Source organism: Diachasmimorpha longicaudata, chromosome 12 (genome assembly GCF_034640455.1).
Source record: "Diachasmimorpha longicaudata isolate KC_UGA_2023 chromosome 12, iyDiaLong2, whole genome shotgun sequence".
In the NCBI taxonomy this organism is placed as follows: domain Eukaryota; kingdom Metazoa; phylum Arthropoda; class Insecta; order Hymenoptera; family Braconidae; genus Diachasmimorpha; species Diachasmimorpha longicaudata.
In genome coordinates this window covers 3601243-3618800 of record NC_087236.1, presented here as the reverse complement: position 1 = coordinate 3618800, position 17558 = coordinate 3601243, and the positions used below count along the sequence as shown (strand labels likewise).

The window sequence follows — 17558 nt, the reverse complement described above, 5'->3', positions numbered from 1 at the left end:
GCACCTCTGGATTGAGTGGACATGAGACTTACCATCAGAGTAACTTGGCAGGGCCTGTAGAAGGTCATTACTGAGGGACGAGAATTCGTTTTCATAAAAATAAATAGTTCTCCCTAGACAATAATGGCAGAGATTATAGGGAGTGAAATCTCCCTATGATCTCTGATAATGGGATTGAAAATCTTCCTCTGATGGTAAGTTAACTGGCCACATAGGGGGCGACTGTGACGCCTCTTGGGTTGATGGGCGCCAATTTCTGAACCTCCAGAAACCGTTAGATCAGGAATTACAGGGGAGATTGCTGATGCTTATGGAGTGGCTTCAACCGAAAATCTTTCATCGCAAGTTCATGCTCCACTGCTACGAAATTTTGCAGTGGAAGCCACTCCATAACGTCATCAATTTCCCCTATAATCTCTTGCCAGACTTCTGATTGACGTTTATCTCTACCATTTTTGGACATTCACAGATCACCAAGACCTACAGAACATTTTTAGGAGACTCAGTCGCAGTTGGGGTCGTCATTTCTTCTTGATTTAATTATGGCTTATGTTTTTCAAGGGCGGAGACCACCTTGATGGAGGCATTTTCCATTCAATCCTACAAAACCCCGAACATAACCTCAAAATCTTAAATCCTAAAAAGCAATTTGATCCCCTGCATTTGATTGCTTTTGGAAAAATGCAGAAAAATCTCGCTTTTTAGTTCTTCCGAAGACTCCATCCACTCCTGAAGATGGAGCCACTGGACGTCCCCCCCACCATAATTTTAGTCACCCACTTTCACCCAGTTCACCTCCCATCTCCCTGCACCATACCTTGTGGCGGTATTTCCTGAAGTTAGATCAAAAGAATATTCTTCTGGAGTTGTTGAGTGATGTGTTGTCCAGTGCATTCGATATTTCCAAAAAACCACCGGACACCCCCTCATTCGACCCCCTAAATCATCCCCCATCATCACGAAAATAACCCATTACCCAGGGAAATGTTGTCACTGAACAATAATTTTCTCTATTTAAAGTGATCACGTCAGATTTCAGGTGCTTTTTCAAGAATGAGTTAAATCTGGATTGTGCCAATTTTTGCTGATTAAACAAACAAACAGTGACATTTTTGGGAAGTTATTGTAATTTTTTTAACGTCCAAACATGGGATTTTCAACGAGCCTCCAGAGCCAGGCATCCCGCGAGGCCCTTCTGGGTAGACAGGACGCGGAAATTAAACTCCTTGAGACCATGAAAAGGTGTCTGACAACTAAAGTCAAGTCAGATCGTGAATATGCCTCGACAATATCATCACTGAGTATTCAGGGTAAAAAAGTTGAACGCTGTGATGACCTCGTTGGCAGCCTGATCACACAGGTAGTTATTCCATTGGCCTTGTTCGTAACATCTTCCAGGAATTTCTGTACAACTTCCTGTCTGAACTAGACTCACCAGTTGTTTTTTTTTTCCCAGAGCTGGAGAGACATCATGGACTCGATTGATCAGACTGCCAAGTTGATCAAGCAACAGGCGGATTCAATGGAGAACGTTGTTGTTGAGCACATCAATAATCTACATGTCGAGAGGAGAAGAGCCAGGAAACTGTACCAGGAAGAGCAGGCCTGGCTCACTAATCAGTTTCAGCAGGTAAACTTTATGTGGAGAGTCGTGTCAGGGTGAAATGGTGGTCTGGGTTTAGTTGTTTATTATTTACGTGAATAATAACTTTGGATTTTCTCATGATGACAATTGTTACGAGGATAATGTACCCAGAGGAACAGGAGATTTTTTATTTGAGGAATCGAGGGGAGACCCTGGGGAAGTTAAAAGGTTTTCCTCACGTCAGGTGGACGTTGGAGGACTTTTGTTATGGGTAGGGGCAGAAGGGGTCCGACAAATATTTTTTTTAGATGTTATGTATTTGTTGATTTGTGTAATTTTAGTGAAAGTAACTTTTCAATACACTAATATCAATTTTTATGTGGTCAGTTGAGCGAGGATGTTGCCAGGAAGAAGACAGAGTACCAGAAGAATTTGGAGATGTACAAACTCGCACGTTCGCGATTCGAGGAACATTATGTTAAATGTAAGAGTTCGTTTTCTATTTGATTTTATGAAAATAAGAAGATTAAGGATATTCAGGTATTGTTGTTATTTTTGTCTCCGGTGAAATACTGACATTTAATTGTTTAAATTTGAAGACTTGCATTGCATTGAAAATTGATATTTTTGAACATTATGGGCTTTGCCCTAAATAGTTTATAAACAGGAATAATATAACTTATTCTGGATGAAACATAATCTGATTGTTACTGAATATTTAAATAACGATTTTTTTTCACAATTTTAATGAACATTTTTAATGATTAGTTTTGGAGATTATTGATTGTATCATTGGTGAACATTTTGAGACGTTTTGCAATAATAATGTTAAGTAAATTTTGCTGATTTAAATTTGAATGAAACATCAACGAATATTGAAACATTAAGAAATATTGTTTAATTAAAAAACATAGGGAATGTAATTTTGAAAAAGAGCTGATGCAATAATTAAAAGTTGGAATCTTTGAAAACAATGTTGGGGATACTTAACTATGATTTGATTTCATTAGTTAAAGTTCTAAATATTGCAGTATTCGGTATTTATAACAAATGAAAATTCTAAATATCAAAATATTTTTTTAGTATTCAAAAAATATATTCATTCACTTGAAGAACGCCAAACACTAGATATTCATGTGCTTTATACTTGAAATGTAATTAGTTTTACTTAAATACTTTTTCACTTGATATTTAGAGATGTGTCAAATATTAAATAACAAAATATTTCGGATTTTAACTGGTGATAATCCAAAATACTCAACTATTTCATTACTTCGCACTTATAAAGTACAAAATACTCTCCTGTCCACCACTATTTAAAAATCACAAGGATTTCCCTTAAATAATTAATAAATAATCAATTTCCCAGCAAAAATCATGTGCGAAAAACCATAAAAATCGAAGTTCTCTGCAAAATTTACTTTAAGTTACTCAGAATGTTGATCCTTTCTTTTCAAATTATCCTCATAAATTTAAACGATAAATTGATTGAGCGAACTAATTGAGTTTATCGTATTGTCTGGGCTAAACTAACAAATACTTTATCGTGTTGTCTGTGCTAAACTAACAAATACTTGGATATCTTTACAAAACTGGAGTGAAATTCATGATTTCTATGCATTCAGCTGGGAGAGGAGGGAGAAAGTTGGACGACGTGAGAGAGAAATATCAAAAGGCTTGTCGTAAATTACATCTCACTCACAATGAGTATGTGTTACTACTCGGTGCTGTCACAGACTGCGAACAGGATCTTCGGAATTGCTATCTGCCGAGTCTTCTACGCAGACAACAATCCCTTCACCAGGAGTTCATCGTCGCTTGGTAAGAATTGTTACGATATGTTTTTTGTCAGTGATTCTAATGTATTTTTATCATTTCACATGCTAATGAAGCGTTGAGAGAGGTCAGTTAATGAAAAAATGTTGATTAACTCGTGAATAGTTCAGAGGTTTATCGATTTTTTAATTAAATTTTAATGATAATTAAATGATTTTGCCAGGAAGAAAATTCTGCAAGACACCGTGAAATACTCCCACTTTGCTTCTGAGAAATTTATAGAGATTCAGGCGCAGATGAAAGCTGCTGCTGATTCAGTGAATCCTCTCGAAGAGTACAAGGATTTCATTGGAAAACATCGGTGAGTTGAGTCGTTAATTAATTCTGATGATGTGAAAATTATGAAAAAATCTGACTCAACATGAAATTGACAACTTTTTATCTCCTGAAGGAAAGCGTTGGAGTTTCTATTTTTTTCCATTTGCCAATTTTCATGGGAGATCCTTAGACATGTGACCTAATTTCCAAAAATCATCGTTTTGAAGATTGTCTGTATGTGTGTGGGTATGTGTGCGCGCAATTGTGGTCATTTGCCCAAAACTGTCCGGATTATCCGAGAATCCAGGGCGCAACGAGACGGATTTTTTTGCTTTCAATGAGTGATTCCATTAGTGAAATTTTGGGACTAAAATCAGTTTCATTTGTTTAACGGTTCCGGAGATGTAATGATTTTCCAAAAATCATTTTCGCCGATATTTCCTTAACCGTTTGACCGATTCAATTTTTATAAACTCGTCGCGACGGCGCCGATACAACTGCGTCGAGATAAAACGATTGCACCTGATGTAATTCAGTTTTATTTTCGTTTTTTCATTGTTTCCCTAAAGTTTCTTGTTTACCCATAACTCGAAAAATAATCGAAATAAAAAATTGAAATTTTGCACGATTTTTGGTCTCACAATCACAAACTTCGGTATTAAAGATGAACGAAATTGGTTCATTAGTTTCTGAGATATTTTACTTTACATATAAAATTTTGATTTTTATTATCTCAAAAACAGTCGCTCCGATTTGTTTTAATTTGAACGTTGGAAAAAAAAATTTAGCAAATGCACCAGGTCCTTTCGAATGTTTCTATACGCGAGAGATATCCACATAAATTTGAATTAATCAACGATAGAATTCAATATCGCAATAGCAAAACGAGATAACTGACTTTTGAAATTATCGATTAGTTTTTGATGAATATCTCGAAATCTAGGCAAGATAGCAAAATTTTTGTCATAACCTTTTTTGTTCAGCGAATCGAGTCCTAAAATAAATGTAATCACACAAACTCCGGTATCTCTCTTAGAACCGGAGTTATTGCTCCAAAACTAGACTCAGAGATAAGTCGACTTATCTCGTTTAACCATTTCGCTGATGAATTCAATTTTTTGGGATTTTCACCAGGAAATTTCGAAAAATTAATTCCTACGGCAACAATGGTGAATCGATTGACCACTTTGTCACTAATTTTAGGCGTTAATTTAATTGCTTTGTATATTTTTAATATAAATTTTGAATACTGATGATGAAATGATTTTTAGGACTCGACCGGCGTCACCTCTTGGCCTCTTATTCGATGAGAACTTAGTCGACAATACGTCTGGCAAGCTATTACCAAACAAATTGACCGTGGATAATCTAACGATTGACTGGTTACGTAGCCGTTTGAGTGAACTCGAGAGTTCCTTGAAGGGAGTACAGCTGTTTCGCCAGAGTATACAGTCAACCGAAAATAACTCCGATCCCAGGTGAATTGTTATTTTATTTTCCTCTCGGTCTTTCCCTCTATTTTCCTCCTCTCTTCTACAGTAATCACTGAGTAATTTTAACGTTCTCACAATTGTGAGAGAACTAACGGGCGTATTTTAATTGCCAGCAAGATGACACCACTGCATTATTTGAGGGAAAGAGAGGAACTGGCATTACGTTGTCAGGAGAAAAAAACATCACGACAGGTGGAAATTATTCGTGGAGCTTTGAATGAATTGGGCTGCGAGGAATTACCATCTGGGTGTGACTTGTCAATGGAAGGGTCGTTCACGGAACCCTCAACACAATCGAAGGTATGAAACGACATTGGGGATCAATTCTGCAATGAAATTGGGGCGATTTTATCTGATTTTGTTGTTGCACGTGGGAAATTCGGGAGGAAATTAACGAGATGTTGGGGGATTTTATTGGAATTTTGAAGAAACTCTATGGGAGTTATATTAGATATTGAGAATTTTTGTTGGGTAAATTACATTGAATATTTCATAGGAGAAAATCAGAGAAATGGAATTTTCCTGTTACAATTTTTTTCTTAATTTTTTTTTTCTATTAAAATTCGTGAACAAAGATTTCCTGTTCTTTCCGTTATTTTGGTCTAATTCCCTTTGTAATATCCGAGGAAAAAAGATAAGAAATTTGAGGACTGATAGAAAAAAATGATTTTCAAAAAATAATCGAAATAAAAATTTGAAATTTTGCACGATTTTTAGTTTAATAATCACAAACTTTGGTATTGAAGATCGAAATCGGATCATTAGTTTCTGAGATATTGTACGTTATATATAAAACTTTGTTTTTCATTATCTCAAAAGCAGTCGGTCCGATTTATTTTAATTTGAACGTTGGAAAAAAAAGAAAAAATGATTTTTACGAACTCGCGGCAGAAAAATAGTACTTTTGTCGATAGTTCAGAGGTAAAAAAACGATGTTCTGCTCTCTCGTCATAGAAAATGCTGTCTTCAACGTTTCCAATGTTCCTCATAATTTGAAAATACGTCTCAAAATAAAAAATACTATTCTGACAATAACTCCGCCATCTTAATAAAGTCTACTTATCCATAAATTGAACTGTGTAATACGTCGTATCCTCCTAATCTCTTCGAAATTATTATCGTAAAATCTGTGATGTGTAATTAACTATCAATCGTAGATTAATGAAGGACGAACATGTTAGCTAATTTATGACGAGTGATAACAGTGATATACCTCGCGAAATACTGGAAGAAGGACAAATTTATTTTAATTATCCTCTGATAAATCGCAAGTGACATATTAAACGTTATGATAATTTCATGAGATAGCGAGAACATAAAGAATGTGATTTCGGTCACTTCATTACAATTCAGTTGATACAATAAATCGAATTGGGAAAATGCACTTTCTCCTTTTGCAACTTGACTACAGAATTTTTTAATATCTTTATACGATAAACATCATACGATAAACATTGTATTCAGAAAAAATAGCGCCCCACGTCCGGAAAAATAATATATGAGCCACGCGGAGAAGATTGTCGTCCAACAGATGACGTGTTAATCTCATCTCGTCTCTTAAAACAGAACTTTTGTTGCTTTGACCCACAAAATACTATTTTTCTGTCAATATAAAAATACAACAATATTTTTTTAATGAATTCCATTTCACCATTAAATATTCGTACCCTTATAGACCAGATTATCTATCATTAACGAATGGTTATACTAATAAATTGGGGCTTATTTAATACTGTCGAAATATTCATTTGTTAATAATTAACAAACGTAAATTTTATAACTCTTATTAGAATTAAATTTCGCAATTTAAATGAGTCATTCGTTTACTGTCAACAAATATTCATTTGGTTGTATTCAAATCTATCATTCGTGAATAGTCGACGAGTCTCGTTTTAAATAAATAAATAGCTCGATCAATCAATCAATCAATAAATCAATAGATAGACACATAAATAAATAAATAGTTTTGTTAGTTTACCAGTTCCACTACGACTGAATTTTATTCCTCACTTATTCGTTAATTGCTACCACTTCATTGCAGAATTAAATCTTTATCACACATGTTAAATGATCATTTCTATGTTCTCATAGATATCCTTGAAATTAAAAAAATTTCAGAAAACTGTAGGTCCAGATAATGGATTATTTACACTGAGACGAAATCAACATCTTCTGACTATGATTAAAAAATCACCACTCAAATATTTTCCTTCCGTTAATGATACAAATAATATAGCAAAGCCACACAGTGCTGGGTCCTCACCAAAACCAATTCGCGTAACTCCGTCTCGTCATACCGTATGTTATAGTTTACGTGTTCGTGTGATGGTGGATTTTTTATTTTGTTTGTGTTGCTTTACTTCCGATGAAGCCTCCAGTAGCGAAGGGGTAAAACGCGATAAGTCTGACTTATCTGAGTGGAGTTTTTGAGCGATATCTCGGAATCTATGGAAGATAGAGAAATTTTTGTCATGACAACTATTGTGGGGCGGAATGTTCTCTATGAAAAAGGTGATGATAATAATTTTGCTATCTCATCTGGATTTCGAGATATTCATCGAACACTGGGCGGTAGGCAAAAGTGAACTGTCTCGTTTTACCACTACTACTGAATTTGGGAATATTATTGATGTGAGAGTGTGTATGTGTGTGCATTAGGTGTTAGTTCTAATATTTTCGTTTGTGATTGGACAGATCACGTTTGAGTGGCATAAGTCTGTCGATCATCATCGATAAACAATAATTATTTCTGAAACTATGAAATATATTGAGAAAAAAACTTTGAGAAGTTGATAAAATTAAAATTAAAGTTAAAATTATCTTTTGTTTATTTCTTCTTTTAAAATAAAGAGAAAGTATCAATCACAGATTTTCTTTATGTAGATCAACTCAGTTTAAAGTTGCTCGAGCCCCAGGTGGCTATTCTACCGACTTCGTATGCTATTTTTACGTATTTTCAGCTGTCAAATTTTGCTATTAATTGCATGAATTAATATTTTTTAATTAATACACAGTCAATACTGTCTAAATTGAATGCCTGAAGGTATTGATATTTTTTAACGAATTTCCTTCTTATAAACAAATAATAGAAATTGTTTTCCGAACGATGAATTATTTTTTACGAAGTGTCAAAAAATTCCTCAATTTTATAATTAAAAATCCAAATTTTAGTCTTTCACTCCAACGAAAATATTAATTTTCTCTTAACTCACTGTCTTATGTCCTGATTTTTAAACCTTTTTTTATTGAAAAATAGAAACGATAATTGCGTTGAGGAAGACATTACGATTCCAATTTCGTGTAGTTTTTTATATTTTTTCAATTTACTAAAAAATTAGAGTTACTTTAGGGTTGGGTATCGACCCTGAGGTCAGTATTTCACCGACTGGATATACTATTTTGAGCATTTTCTGTTGACAAATTTTGCGACTAATGCTGTAGCTAAAAAAATTAATGAACAGTGAGTATTATTTCAATTAACAGATTAATTAGTCTGTTAATGTCGGAAAGTATTAATATTTTAGAAAAATTATCTTCTTGTAACTAAATAATAGAACTTGTCTCCCAAACTCTTGATTCTCGTTTACGAAGTGTCAAAAAACTCATTAGTTTTCCACGTCTAATGATAAAAAATCTAGATTTAAGCCTTTGACTCCATTAACTTCCCTATAACACGCTGTACCAAGTTCCCATTCTCTCCCTTAAAAAAACCATAAACAATAACCAAATTAACGAAAAAAATACGATTCCAACTGCGACCAAAAGCTGTCTAAACTCATAAACTTAATACTAAATAATAATTTAAAAAGTGTGACTGAGTTTTTAAAATATTTTATCCAGTTTTCGAGTAATTCCCGAATTTATAAAAATACTAGAGCTACTTTAACCCCTCACCAACCCCTGCAATCATCTCATCCCCACGTTATTGAATTTCAGGTGCCCAGTGGATTAAATAACTCCTCGACGAACGAGAAGACCAGCGGAGATTTAATCGAAGAGGAATGGTTCCATGGAGTATTACCTCGTGAAGAAGTCGTTCGACTGTTAGTGGTCGAGGGTGACTTCCTAGTGAGAGAAACAACTCGCAACGACGAGTGTCAAATTGTCCTGTCAGTGTGTTGGGACGGTCACAAGCATTTTATCGTTCAAACAACGTCTGAGGGTCATTATCGGTTCGAGGGACCGACGTTTCCATCGATTCCGGAGTTGATAAGACACCAGTGGAAGTCTGGACTGCCCGTCACCAGTCGATCTGGAGCTGTACTGAAGACACCGATTCTGAGGGAGAGGTGGGAGTTGAACAACGACGATGTCATTCTCCAGGAGAAAATTGGACGTGGTAATTTTGGAGACGTTTACAAAGCGAAATTACACTCGTGTCAGACAGAAGTTGCTGTTAAAACGTGCAAAGTTACACTTCCTGATGAGCAGAAACGTAAATTTCTGCAAGAGGGACGAATACTCAAGCAATATGATCATCCAAATATCGTCAAACTCATCGGGATTTGCGTGCAAAAACAGCCGATTATGATTGTTATGGAGTTGGTGGCAGGTGGCTCCCTCTTAACGTATTTGCGAAAAAATGCTTCGACGATGAGCCAGAGGGAGCAGCTTCGTATGTGCAAAGATGCAGCTGCTGGAATGAGATATTTAGAGTCAAAATATTGTATTCACAGGGATTTAGCTGCGCGGAATTGCCTCGTTGGTAGTGAATCCATTGTCAAGATATCAGATTTTGGAATGTCCAGGGAAGAGGAGGAGTACATTGTGTCGGATGGAATGAAGCAAATTCCCATCAAGTGGACTGCACCTGAAGCTCTTAATTTTGGTAAATAATATTGTTGATTGATGATTGTTTAGATTTGAGAATTTAGGGGTTGAAGGGATTGTGTTTTGAATGGGGGTTGATTCCTTGATTTTGGGGATTTTTTATCTCAATATCTGTCACTTTGAACATGGACTTTAACTTTTTGACTAATCAGTTAAAAATTTCCACCGAATTTACAGATTTTTTTTATTAACAGGAAAATACACTTCATTATGCGATGTTTGGAGTTATGGAGTCCTCATGTGGGAGATATTCTCAAAGGGAGGAAACCCTTACAGCGGAATGTCCAATTCACAAGCTAGAGAAAAAATCGATGCTGGTAATGTCTTTTCCATTAATAATTCATCAAAAAAGGAATTACTCAATTCAAACTTATTCAATTAATTAAGCAAATATCACAATCTCAAAAATTGGATTTAATTGTTATCTTCAGTGATATTTTCGTTTGCTACGTGCAAATGTCACTTTATCACTGATTTTATAATTAATCTATCATTAAAAGTGAATATTTTATCACATTGTTAGTTAATAATTCAGTTCTGAAAATTTCGATTACTGTATATACTGTAAATAACCAAATGTTCATTTACTTCAGAGAAGTATTTATTCTTCCAATATAATATTTCTCCAGTAAAGTCATTATAAGAACAATATTCATTAGGCTTGAGCGATGTTAATTAGAACGATCAAGAACTTGATCCCGTTAGCAATAACCTTGAAAAAACTATTGATTAATTATAAGCATTAAAAATTCCTTGAAATGTTTCTCTCCGAAAAATTGAAAATTTTGAAAAATGAAAAATCATTAAAGGATTTCATTTAAAGTTCTGTGCAACATACTCATACTTGAGAGCAATAATATCGTCACCATTGAAAGCTCATCAAGCTCCTCTGGAACGTTAATTATATAATTTTTGAAAAATTACTACTGCTCGCAAGCAAATCAATATTTAACAAAAATAATTTTTTTCTCTGGAATTTTCATTCCTTAGAATTTGTTTTCTCTCAGCATTAACTCCAATTAGATTTATACGATTTCCAAATTTATAGGATATCGATTACCAGCGCCTGATAACACACCCGAGGAGGTCTACAATCTAATGCTGAGATGCTGGGAATATGAACCGGACAAAAGGCCCCATTTCGAACAAATATACAATATAATTAATGGCTTGTGTCAGTCACACGTGTGAACAGTTTATCGATAAGATAACTCGTCTCAGTAATTAATATCGCGTTCCCATTAGCGATCAGGGAATCAAAACATCATCGAATAACAATTACCCGAAATACATCAGATTAATTTACGAATAAAAACTCATTGGAATTTCAAGTTCACGTACGTCGATTTAAAAATTGATTGTAGGATTAAATATCCCATCAAAAATACTCCCCCCCCCCCCCCCCGCCGCCACCTCAAGTGTTAAAATTTCCAATAAAAAAAAATCCACCTCTAAAATCAGTACCGAAGAGGTACACGAAATAAGTTGACTTATCATTGCGCTAAGTTTTTCAGCAATATCTCCGAATCTAAGAGAGATAGCGAAATTTTTGTTATTACATTTGTTATAGTACTCAATTCGCTCCACAAAAAAGGTCCCAATAAAAATTTCGCTATCTCCCATAAATTTCGAGATATTCATGAAAAACCTGGTCAGCATTCAAAATTAATTTTTGTCGTTTTACCACTTCGCCAAATGGCAAAAAATCAAATGAAAAATATATAAATAAAAAAAAATAGAACACAAAATCAATATCGCCAAAATAATCATATCATTTTTACCGAGCCACAATGCCAATTACATCGACACATCAAATCATTAAAAGAGGAATATCGCGTTTATGTTGATAGATAAATTAAGAAATCGATCGAGTGCACAATAGAATGGAAAATTAATTAAATATTAAGAAGATTCAATGAATAAATGTCTTTGGATGTCTTCAAACTGTCCTCTCATGTTCGCAGACATTTTATTTTGAATTTTTTGGCGAATCAGTCATTAAAAATTGGATATTACCCACTGGATATTTTTTACTGGACAGTTAGATCGGCTCCTGGCATTTGTAACACTCGATGATTATTATAATTAGATTAGGTATTTGTACATCTGATGGAGATGTCAGTGTTCTCAATATCGGCGAATATAACTACTTGTATTACGCTTCTGAGCTGTTCTGCTCATCGATATTTTTGATACAGTTTTTGTGATGTAACTCTAGAAATGTAAACTCGATCTATTAATTTGAGTCATCAATTCGATTTGTACAGAATTTATATTTATTGTTAACTATTAATTTAATGCTGCCGTTTATAACTGCATAATCATGAGGTTTATTTATTTAAACCATTAGTTCAAGGCACATCATTGTAAAACGTTCAACATGTCATTGCTGTCAAATTTCTGAATCATATTATTTTATTTCCACAATAGAAAATTATGTCAGATGACATTCTGCGACTAAGTTTTTATACAGATGATTTATTTTATGAACGTTGTGTAGATTATGAATTTATTAATTATCTTTAACGTTATGACAATTATATTCTCCTGTTTGAAAGCTGTTTGTCAGGCTTATTCCCTCATTTTTGTTGAATCTGCGCTGTGCAATACGTTATTTACTTACAGATGTTTGCGTTTCAATATAAACAAAAAAGTGTAACGATTTATTTCGTGCTGAATATAATGTGATTACAGTCTTATGTTTTAGTGGATAAAAAAAAATCGTTTGAATCATTCATTAAGATAACTTTATTTTACTCATTAAAAAAAATTATAAATAAAGTTTTATCAACTCGTCACTCACTGCTGATGGTGTCATTATTCCAAGATCGGTGAATAGTAGATTTATGTAGTGGGGGGGAGTGTAGTCGACCAGTGGATGCTCGTTTTTCAAATCCTTCTCTCGAGTGCTCGTCGTGTACTGAAATATTACGAGAATAATTGTTCATTAACATGATACATCGTGATTCACGAAGTCATAATTGAATTTAAAGGAAGTAGAGAAATTGTTTTGAAAAATTTTGAAAAATGAGGAGAGTTGACAGACTATTTCCACAATGAGACTACATTTATTGAGTCAAGCATTTTTCAATAAATAAATTCAATCTTTTGTTCCCCAAAATTATAGAGGCTTTATTGAAGGACTCGGATAAACTAATTCTGAATATTTATAATTTTTTAATGACGAGAGGAAAAGTTGAAAGAATTTTCCCAGTTGGAAATACGCAAATTAGATCTAATTATTATTTTTTATTTTTTTTTATGGATAAATAACAGAAGTTGTTGTCAAAATAGTGAATACTTTGTGGGCTGTCAAAAAGTAATTCAATATTTCACGTTTTTGTTTACAATAAAATTTGGATTTTACTCTTTTTTGGATGAAAACATCGATTTTCAGATCAGAAATTAAGAGATTATTTAAATAATGATTAAGGGCCCCAATGGAGGTTCCAGCATTTTTTTTAATTCTTAGAAAATTGTCAACTAAGTGAGGGTAGAGTTTTGACAAAAAAATTCGGGGGCTACGGAAATTATTTATTATTTATTATAGCAGAAGTGATAAACGGATTCGAGTAACTTTTGACTATCGACCGTTTTCGATGGATATCTCGGAACCTAGAGGAGATAGCAAAATTTTTATTGGAGTCTTTTTTATGGGGCGAATCGAGTACTACAACAAATGTGATAACAAAAAATCGTCTATCTCCCTCAGATTTGAAGATATTAATCAAAAAGTCGACTCAAAGATGAATCAGCTTATCGGGTTTTACCACTCCGCTCCTCGATTTATCAGTAAAAAATTTTACAATCACATTAACTCACTTTGAACTCATCTGGAAGATCAATTTCATTGAGAGGGTATATCCTGGAGAACTTGAAACTCTCAGTCAATACATAGAAAGGCTTCTTGATTTCTTTAGCACACATTGCGAGTGTATACGTTCCGATCTGTAACAAAATCGTTTTTCAGATTTATTCTTGTTGAATGCAATTAGTGTTGGATATAATTAAGTAGAATGTTATTTAAATACTAATTCAAGGACTAAATGCTGTAGTACTTAGTATTTACAACGGATGGAAATTCTAAATATCGAAGTATTTAGTATTAAAAAATTAAAATACTGAATACCGGAATATTGATTTACTTGACGAACGCCAAATACTAAATATTCGTGCACTTAATACTTTGAAGCTTGTTAATTAGTAATTATCGCTGTATTTACTACTTGAATTGGTTCTAAATAGTAAATAATTTCATATCTAAGTATTTAGTATTTTCCACAAAAAAATTAATCTCTATTGAAATTAACTCATGAAATGTGAACTTATGGATTTTTACGATAATTTCTAGTTGAAAATGAATTAATGACCCACTGATGGATGTTTATCAATAGAGTAATGAGTCTAAAATTTACGATATTTTTAATGGGAAAATATCTTAACAAACGCAGCTTTCACCTTTAAAATTTCAAACCTCTCATTTCAGAAAAATCAATCGCTTCTACTAACATTTACGTATTAATTAACTGCATACTGACTTTATTGATGATTCCACCACTCTCAGCAACACCTTCAGCGCCCACCATCACCATGTCAACCTGTTCCATCACGTAGCCCACCGCAGAATCGAGAATTAGGGTGCAGGACACTCCCAACTTCGTTAAATTTTCATACATCTCCTTTCTGCATCAGAAAAAAATGTTTATAAAGACGAAAATTCTTGTAGGACCCAAAAAGAGTTAATTAGCCAACCAGTGGTGACTTACCCGCTGTTATCTGGAGCCGAATACGTTACGTAGACATGAAATATTTTGTGATGAGCAGCTGCTTCCTTCATTGCACACAGGACGACTCGAGATCTCGAGTGTGTCAAAATTTTCTGATAGAAAAAAAAGGATAATCGCATTTCTTTATAAATTTTAGTTAATGTTAGTAACAAATTTGGCGCAGTTTGATGCCGAATTAATTCTCAATTTTTTGATTATTATCGGTTGTCAATAAAAGAAATGAATCAAATAAATACGAATAAATAAATTAATGAGTGAGTAAATGAGAAATAAATAATTATATGGCGTGTTAGGATCGACCGAAAAGTCAATTTGGTCAACATCTGGACGATAGTGGGGATGATGACATCATTTACTGGATAGTTTTTGTTTAAAGTAGAAAACTACAGAATTTTTTTTATAAAAATAGATCACAATTGAAATACTAATTTTTCCCCAATTGAATTGTCAGTGTTTCATGAGAAAACCAACACTTTTGATGTAATTCAAGATTAAAATCTGAATTTTTGATTATTAGACGTAAAAAAATCGAGGAATTTTTTAACAATTCGCAAAAGATAATCCAACGTCTGAAAAACAAGTTCTCTTATTTGTTTATAAGAAGGAAATATTTTAAAAAATATAAATACCTTCCGAAATTTAATTAAAATACCGAGCTGAGGGTAGAGCTACTTTAGTAATGTGATAAAAAATAAAATTGTCGTCCAATACGCAAGATAATCCTGTAAAATGGTCGTGCGTACCAAGGAAGACGTTGAATGCTGATTTTATAACATTACCAACATCCACGAATTTATTAGTATTCTAACCTGATAAGCCTTCAACTAATTTTCGTTTTTAATTTAAAATCATTGTGCACTACAGCCCTCAATCAGAAGGTCGACGCCCGGAGGAGCGCGCCTGGTGCCCTAGTGTGCCGGCAAAAAGGGTCGAAGTCATGGATTTATTAAAATCTCCAACATCTTCACCGAAGATTGCAATCAAAATTTTTAAAGCTTTAAAAATGCAATGGCTAAATCCAACAACGATCTCCAATACTGAAGGAGTATTTCGTGATGAAAAGGGGGATGAGAAATTGTAACGAGAGTCGAGGGCGCCATCAACAATGGTCAACATGAACACCTATCCACCAGTGAATGCATTATACATCTGAGAATTCATTAGTTGAGACTTCAAAAGCGTTTCCTTTTTACGAAATTTAGATTTCACAGTCTACGAACTTTTTAGGGAGACTGTCACACGACTGAATAAATGCTAAAATAATAAAAATCAAATATTTCTAAACCGAATTAGTCACTAGATTCTTCCACAATACTCACACAACCGTCGGTTATAAAATTAGCCGCAACTTTAGCGACTTTTCCTCGTGATGCCACCAATTTTTCGTAGAAGACTTTCCCCCGATGCAGCATAATTCCTTTACATTCTGCAAAGGACTAAAAAAATAAATCATTTCTAAGAATTAATTTTCTAAAAATGATTAAACATTTTAACAGAAACTGGAGATATTACTGGTGTGTCAAGAGTAGCCAATGTGATGAATCTGAGAAAAAGTTCAGCTCCTGATGCAATTGATGTTACTGGGTAGTCCATGGATCTCATCGAGTCTATCGCCTCTTGGAGACGATATCGTAATTCTTGGACTGTTTCCGCTGCGCATAAAAATAACTAATTACCCATAAAGCATGATAATTCTCATACCTTGGGAAGTATTTAAATAAATTCAGTTATGAAGGGATAAAACAGTTGAATTCGATTATTTTCGAAATTGATTTTTCTCAAAACTCATTTTTTGATGTCAATAGGCTCCTGAATACGTAATCCATCTACTGCAGAAACGATTTGAGTCTTGAAATAATTTTTGTGACTTTTTTTAGAATAAAAAAAACGAGGTTAAGTCGCACTTTTACATTAAAAGAATTTCCAAAGAGCAATATCTCCGAATTGAAGGGAGATAGCGGAATTTTTGTAATGACATTTATTGTAGTACTCAATCCGCCCAACAAAAAAGGTCATGACAAAAATTTTGCTATCTTCCTCAGATTCCGAGATATTCAACGAAAACCTGTCGATAGTCCAAAGTGGCATATCTCCATTTGTACATTTTTGGCAACAAATGAACTAAAAAATATTTAAACGTTAATTTACTTATAAAATTTAGCACCTGACTTGACTTTCAAGCTCAGGATATGAACAGAAAAATGAAATAATTATGACTTACACTGAGAAACCTGTAATATTCTCAGTAATGTCCGTATGGCCGCCATTCCAGCAGAAACATCCTTCTCGTTTTTGATAATGTGGTCAAAATATCGACAAATCTCTAGAGCCAAAATTAATATTCGATTAATAACCTCATACTTAATAATCCGACGACTTCTGGGCACCCAAAGAAGTGACTGAGGCGAACATATTTATGAGTATTTCTCCACATTTGTCATCATCAGAAGGGAACTCTTATCAACTTCTCGTCAGCACATGATAAATTAATATGAATAAATCGAGACGTACCTTCCCTCTCCATTTCACTGTTTTTCTACCCAATATAACAATGCAACTGCAATTATTAAATTACCCCGGAGGTTTCATCAACTGTGCTGTTTATCCTCCGGATGTCAGAACCGTAAACAAAATTTGAGGTTAGGTTGGAAGGGTACGGTAATGGGGGACACCACGTGAATAGAATTGTGTTACAGTGACGTATTTTCTCCCCCGCGAACCTGAAGAAGGTTTGTAAACCCTGTTTTCAGTGACCTTGTTATTAACAAA

At 34.0% G+C, this 17558-nt stretch overlaps 2 protein-coding genes and 1 long non-coding RNA gene across 6 annotated transcripts in view; 2 read left to right on the top strand and 1 right to left on the bottom strand.

The window, feature by feature from the left end:
• Positions 1–803: 803 nt before the first annotated feature.
• On the top strand, positions 804–12800 carry LOC135167861 (tyrosine-protein kinase Fer). 4 transcript variants are annotated; one of them, XM_064131492.1, is made up of 11 exons: positions 806–1360; positions 1457–1630; positions 1973–2069; positions 3211–3406; positions 3585–3722; positions 4951–5157; positions 5286–5472; positions 7291–7470; positions 9109–10000; positions 10197–10319; positions 11051–12800. In XM_064131492.1, the coding sequence occupies exons 1-11, from the start codon at positions 1148–1150 to the stop codon at positions 11191–11193; spliced, it is 2550 nt and encodes an 849-aa protein (XP_063987562.1). In that variant the 5' UTR covers positions 806–1147; the 3' UTR covers positions 11194–12800. The 4 variants fall into 4 exon arrangements, with proteins under 4 accessions (XP_063987564.1, XP_063987562.1, XP_063987560.1 ...); XM_064131490.1 differs by having other exon boundaries at positions 7264–7470; XM_064131494.1 differs by lacking the exon at positions 11051–12800 and having other exon boundaries at positions 804–1360; positions 7264–7470; positions 10180–10319.
• Positions 12733–17461, bottom strand: LOC135167866 (translation initiation factor eIF2B subunit alpha). Its single transcript, XM_064131503.1, has 8 exons — positions 17301–17461; positions 17011–17112; positions 16302–16441; positions 16109–16225; positions 14769–14881; positions 14541–14685; positions 13825–13950; positions 12733–12922 (listed from the first exon to the last, which is right to left on the bottom strand). Exons 1-8 carry the CDS (start codon positions 17311–17313, stop codon positions 12773–12775), a joined length of 906 nt encoding a protein of 301 aa, XP_063987573.1. The 5' UTR covers positions 17314–17461; the 3' UTR covers positions 12733–12772.
• Positions 17455–17558, top strand: part of LOC135167867 (uncharacterized) — a 2095-nt gene continuing 1991 nt past the window's right edge. Inside the window, exon 1 of the long non-coding RNA XR_010299933.1 lies at positions 17455–17518. This is a non-coding gene — a long non-coding RNA (uncharacterized LOC135167867). The remainder of the gene's footprint in view (positions 17519–17558) is intronic.